Source organism: Hipposideros armiger, unplaced genomic scaffold (genome assembly GCF_001890085.2).
Source record: "Hipposideros armiger isolate ML-2016 unplaced genomic scaffold, ASM189008v1 scaffold_119, whole genome shotgun sequence".
Lineage (NCBI taxonomy): Eukaryota > Metazoa > Chordata > Mammalia > Chiroptera > Hipposideridae > Hipposideros > Hipposideros armiger.
The window spans coordinates 87,816-92,291 of NW_017731469.1; the positions used below are offsets into that span (position 1 = coordinate 87,816).

The 4,476-nt window shown below is 38.2% G+C and overlaps 1 protein-coding gene across 2 annotated transcripts in view; it reads right to left on the reverse strand.

Annotated features, from left to right (window-relative positions):
- OGT (O-linked N-acetylglucosamine (GlcNAc) transferase) overlaps positions 1–4,476 on the reverse strand; it is a 62,415-nt gene that overhangs the window by 22,198 nt on the left and 35,741 nt on the right. For both annotated transcript variants that reach the window (XM_019648028.1, XM_019648027.1), the window contains exons 15-19: positions 3,839–3,964; positions 3,262–3,432; positions 3,027–3,143; positions 2,760–2,930; positions 1,049–1,201 (exon numbers count right to left, since the gene is read on the reverse strand). In XM_019648028.1, the coding sequence (XP_019503573.1) occupies positions 1,049–1,201; positions 2,760–2,930; positions 3,027–3,143; positions 3,262–3,432; positions 3,839–3,964 (738 nt within the window). The remainder of the gene's footprint in view (positions 1–1,048; positions 1,202–2,759; positions 2,931–3,026; positions 3,144–3,261; positions 3,433–3,838; positions 3,965–4,476) is intronic.

Genomic DNA, 4,476 nt, shown 5'->3' on the forward strand with positions numbered 1-4,476 from the left:
CAGGACATGGAGTAGAGAGCGGGAACGGATTCAATGGAATTGTAATAGATAAGCATGATATTGGGGGTGGGAGGGCAATAGATGGGGGGAGGGGGGTTGTTACTTTGTGAGGGTGAAAAGGGTAACTATTGCATTGTTCTGTACACCTGAAACTAACAATAAAAAATAAATAAATAAATAAAGGAAGGCCAGCATTATCCTGATACCAAAACCAGACAAAAGCATTACAAAAAAAGAAAATTATAGGCCGATATCCCTGATGAACATAGATGCACAAATATTAGTAATCTGATTTGGGCAATACATTAAAAAGATCATACAGCACGATCAAATGGGATTTATTCCCACGATGCAGCATTATTTACAATAGCCAAGATATGGAAAGAACCTAACTGTCGATCGATAGACTATGGGATGGAGTGGTGTGTGTGTGTGATAGAGAAAGAGAGAGAGAGAGAAACAGATGGACAGACACAGTATTATTATTCAGCCATAAAAAAGAATGAAATTTTGCCATTTGTAGCAACATGGATGGACCTAGAGGATTATTATGCTAAGTGAAATAAGTCAGAGGAAGACAAATACCACATAATCTCACTTATATGTGGAATCTAATAAACAATAAACAAACAAAGCAGAAACAGACTCGTAGATACAGAGAACAAATTGATGGTTGCCAGATGGGAGGGGGGGTTAAGGGGCTGGGTGAGAAAGGTGAAGAGATTAAGAAGTACACACTGGTAGTTACAGGAGATTCACAGCGATAGAAAGTACAATATGGGGAATACAGTTGATAATAAGGTATTAACTATGTATGGTGTCAGGTGGGTACTAGACTCAGATCACTTTATAAGTTACATGTCTAAACACTATGTTGTATGCCTGAAACTAATATAATATTGTATGTCAACTGTAATTGGAAAATACATTTAAAAAAAAACGAGCACAGCTGCTCCTGAATGGGGGTGGGAGTAACCTCAGCAAGATGGCCTGTCTACAGAATTTTTACTAGTCTCTAGATATTAATAACGCATCTCCGCATACTCACATTTGCCCACATCTGCAAAGTAGAAGGGTCAATTTTATATAACTGATTGAAATTACAGTACACAATAGCATCTTCTGGTAACCCGTACTGAGAACGTGTGGTTACAATAATGGTACGGGGAACCTCCTCTCCAGTGGCAGCCTTATTGTTGATCTAGAATAAGAAATAGAATGTGATGATTATATTTCAAGTCAGAGTAATCCAGTATTTTTTAATCAGTAAAGAATTCTTAAAAATGGTATAACCATTAACAGACATGAGAAAATATTCATGGCATTTTAAGTTAAAAAGAAAAAAAGTTACAGCATAATCCTAATTTGGCGTATTGCACTATGAAACTTCTCTAGTGAAAAAGTTTTCCAAGCCCTATGAACTCAACAGCAAGCTTTTGCTCACTCTTTTCTTCATGAATGAAATGTCCTTTTCTAAATTATACACACCTCCAAGGCTAACCTTAAAGGATCACTCCAAACAATCTCCACGGAGACTGTGTCCCCACACATTGATCACTATGTCTGAGCATCTCATGTGCCCAATCGTAGTCTTACCCTGCAGCTCCCACACACCGGAGTACTGCCTGCCATACATGGCTGTGTAACCATTCTAGGTGTGTATGGACCTTCCATACATGTGGCCACTGTGTCCTGCACTCACAATTCTCTGTCCCTGTGCATTTCAAGAGCTATACTTTTTTTAAAGTCAACCATGTCTGCCCTAGTGTTTCCAATGCCAGTCAAGCAGAGGGAAAAAACACATCAGTCTTTTCAGCCTGATACACATTGGGAGTGATTATTATTAATTCCCTTAGCTCCTATTAAGGAGCTTGCTTGTGAGCAGAGTTCAATTTGAGCACCCTTTGTATAAACTGTTGGACACTAAAACTGTTAACTCCTAAGAGGTCAGAGGTTTTTACCTTATGATCTCAACATAGTTACACAGTCACTTACTGAAGTATTGATAAATAGTATTTATCAAGCACATACTATATTACTGTGGTTAACACACAGGTCCTAAAGTAATTCAACTCAGTGACAAATACAAAACCAGGGAATTATAATGTGTTGTGCTGGATGTAAAGATATATCCAATATTACAGAAGTTACAGTACACAGTGACATCAGGGAAGTGCAAATGAAAACCACAATGAGGTATCACCTCATACCTGTCCGAATGGCTACCATTAATAAATCCAGAAACAAGTGCTGGAGAGGATGTGGAGAAAAGGAAAGTCTCATGAATTGTTGGTGGGACTGCAGATTGGTTCAGCAACTATGGAAACCAGTATGGAGGGTCCTCAAAAAATTAAACATAGAACTACCATATGACCAAGCAATTCCACTTCTGGTATTTATCCAAAGAAATCTGGGGATAAAGACAGGAACAGATCCCTGGAGGAACACTCTGAACTAAAAGTCTTAAAGACAAGTAAGAGTTAACTAAGGAAAAGATGAGTTAGTTACAGAAGCAAGTTCACCATTATTAAAAGTAAAGCCGCAGGCAAGGAATAATAAGATATTAACACAAACTCTCATTAAATAACCTGCTGGCTGAATTGAGGAGACTTAAAATCAGACAAACTATATAAGATGCCAATTTTCAGTGAATTCATTTCCTCAAGTATAAAACAGGGCTAATGATGCTTACCTCCTCAAGTTATTATGTGATTTAAAGGAGATTAATGCATACTTGGTAGTACCTGTTCTCTTCTCACCTGGGTAGTTGCCAGTCCATTGCTAATACTGAATCCATTAATTGTTATCTGAATTTGTCCTCTGTTAATCATTTCAATTACTGCTTCTGCAATAGTATTCATAGGAATAACTGGCATATTAAGAGCTGTACTGCTGCTGTCTGCATTGTCTCCTCCATCAGGACATTTCATCTTTAAAAAAAAAAAATCACACAAAATGTATCATTAGGGCAAAGATCCCAAATGCAGATAACTTAATTTCAATGACAATATTGATCATGGTCTGACCTTGACAATTTTCACATCTGGTAGACTATCAAGAAATGCTTTGAGGTCGATGCCATTCAGAACAATCCGATTGTCATAAATGTGTCCATTGGACTTAAAATCAATGACTGCCTTTTTCTAATGGAGAAACAGATTTCAGACATGTCTTTTAGGATGCATAGGGACAACAGCAAGAAAAGAAATGACTACTGTATAGTTCTTTGCAATTCCCCCATAGCACTGTTTTTCTACCTACCTTCAGATGAGGGAACATATTGGCATGATCACCAATAAAGAAAGTGTGGGGCATATAAGCCAGTTTCTCAGAATATTGCTCAGCAACTTCAGCCGGTGAAGTTTCCTGGTCAGTGATGATATAATCCATGAAAAGTGCACCACTAGTCCCAGGGTATCCCAGCCACATTGCCTAAAAGAAAAAAAAATCAGATCAAAAACTGACTAAGAATCTTCATCCAAATAGTTCAAAATTAAATAAACAAACAAGCAACAAGGACTAACTTCAGTTGTCAAGAGCAATCAAGCAATATTTTACACTAACCTTCTAAGTGCTAAAATATTTTTCCTATTTATAATACAGAACTATTTATACCCAACTGTGACCTGCATATCTCCATATACACGTATCTGTGGCCACAGTGTTCCACACACACAATTCTTTGCTACCGTGCATTTCAAGAACTATGCTTTTTTCCCCCCCCTAAGTCAAGCATGTCCACCCTACTGCTTCCATGCCAGGTAACCAGTGGGAGAAATCACATCACTGTCTTTTTAACCTAATACACATTGTGAGCAATTACTATTAATTCCTTTACCTGAATAGGAGCTGGCCTGAGAGCAAAGAGTTCATTTCGAGCACCCTTGGTATAACCATTCATATTTACAAGGATGTGTATGCCATCCTGATGGATGCGATCAGCTGCTTTTCCATTGCATGGGATCTATGGAATAAAAAAAAAGAACTCGCTATGTACTCTCAGACTGATTCAATTATTGGGTTGTCGGAAAAGTCATGACGCATTTTTGCAATGAAAAAACAGAAAACATACGTCATTGACTTTTCCAACAACGCAGTAGTTTTAATGGCACTAAAGAGAACGCACATTCCAAGATGCCAAAGTGTAAGCACACAAATTAACTAGTGTATGGTAAAAATACGGTTAAGTGCTACTAAAAGGGGCCCAAAGCATTACAGAAACAGAATATAATTGACCCTTGAACAACACAGGTTTGGATCATGAGGGTCCACTTACTTATACATGGGTTTTTTTCAATAAATATGCTAGAAAATCTTTTGGAGATTCGTGACAATTTGAAAAAACTCACAAATCACAGTCTAGAACTATTGAAAAAAATGAGGGCCGGCCGAGTGGCGCGATGGTTAAGAACTCGCTTGGGATGCCAGAGGGCCCCGGTTCGGATCCCACATATGAGGGCCAGTGACACTGCCCTC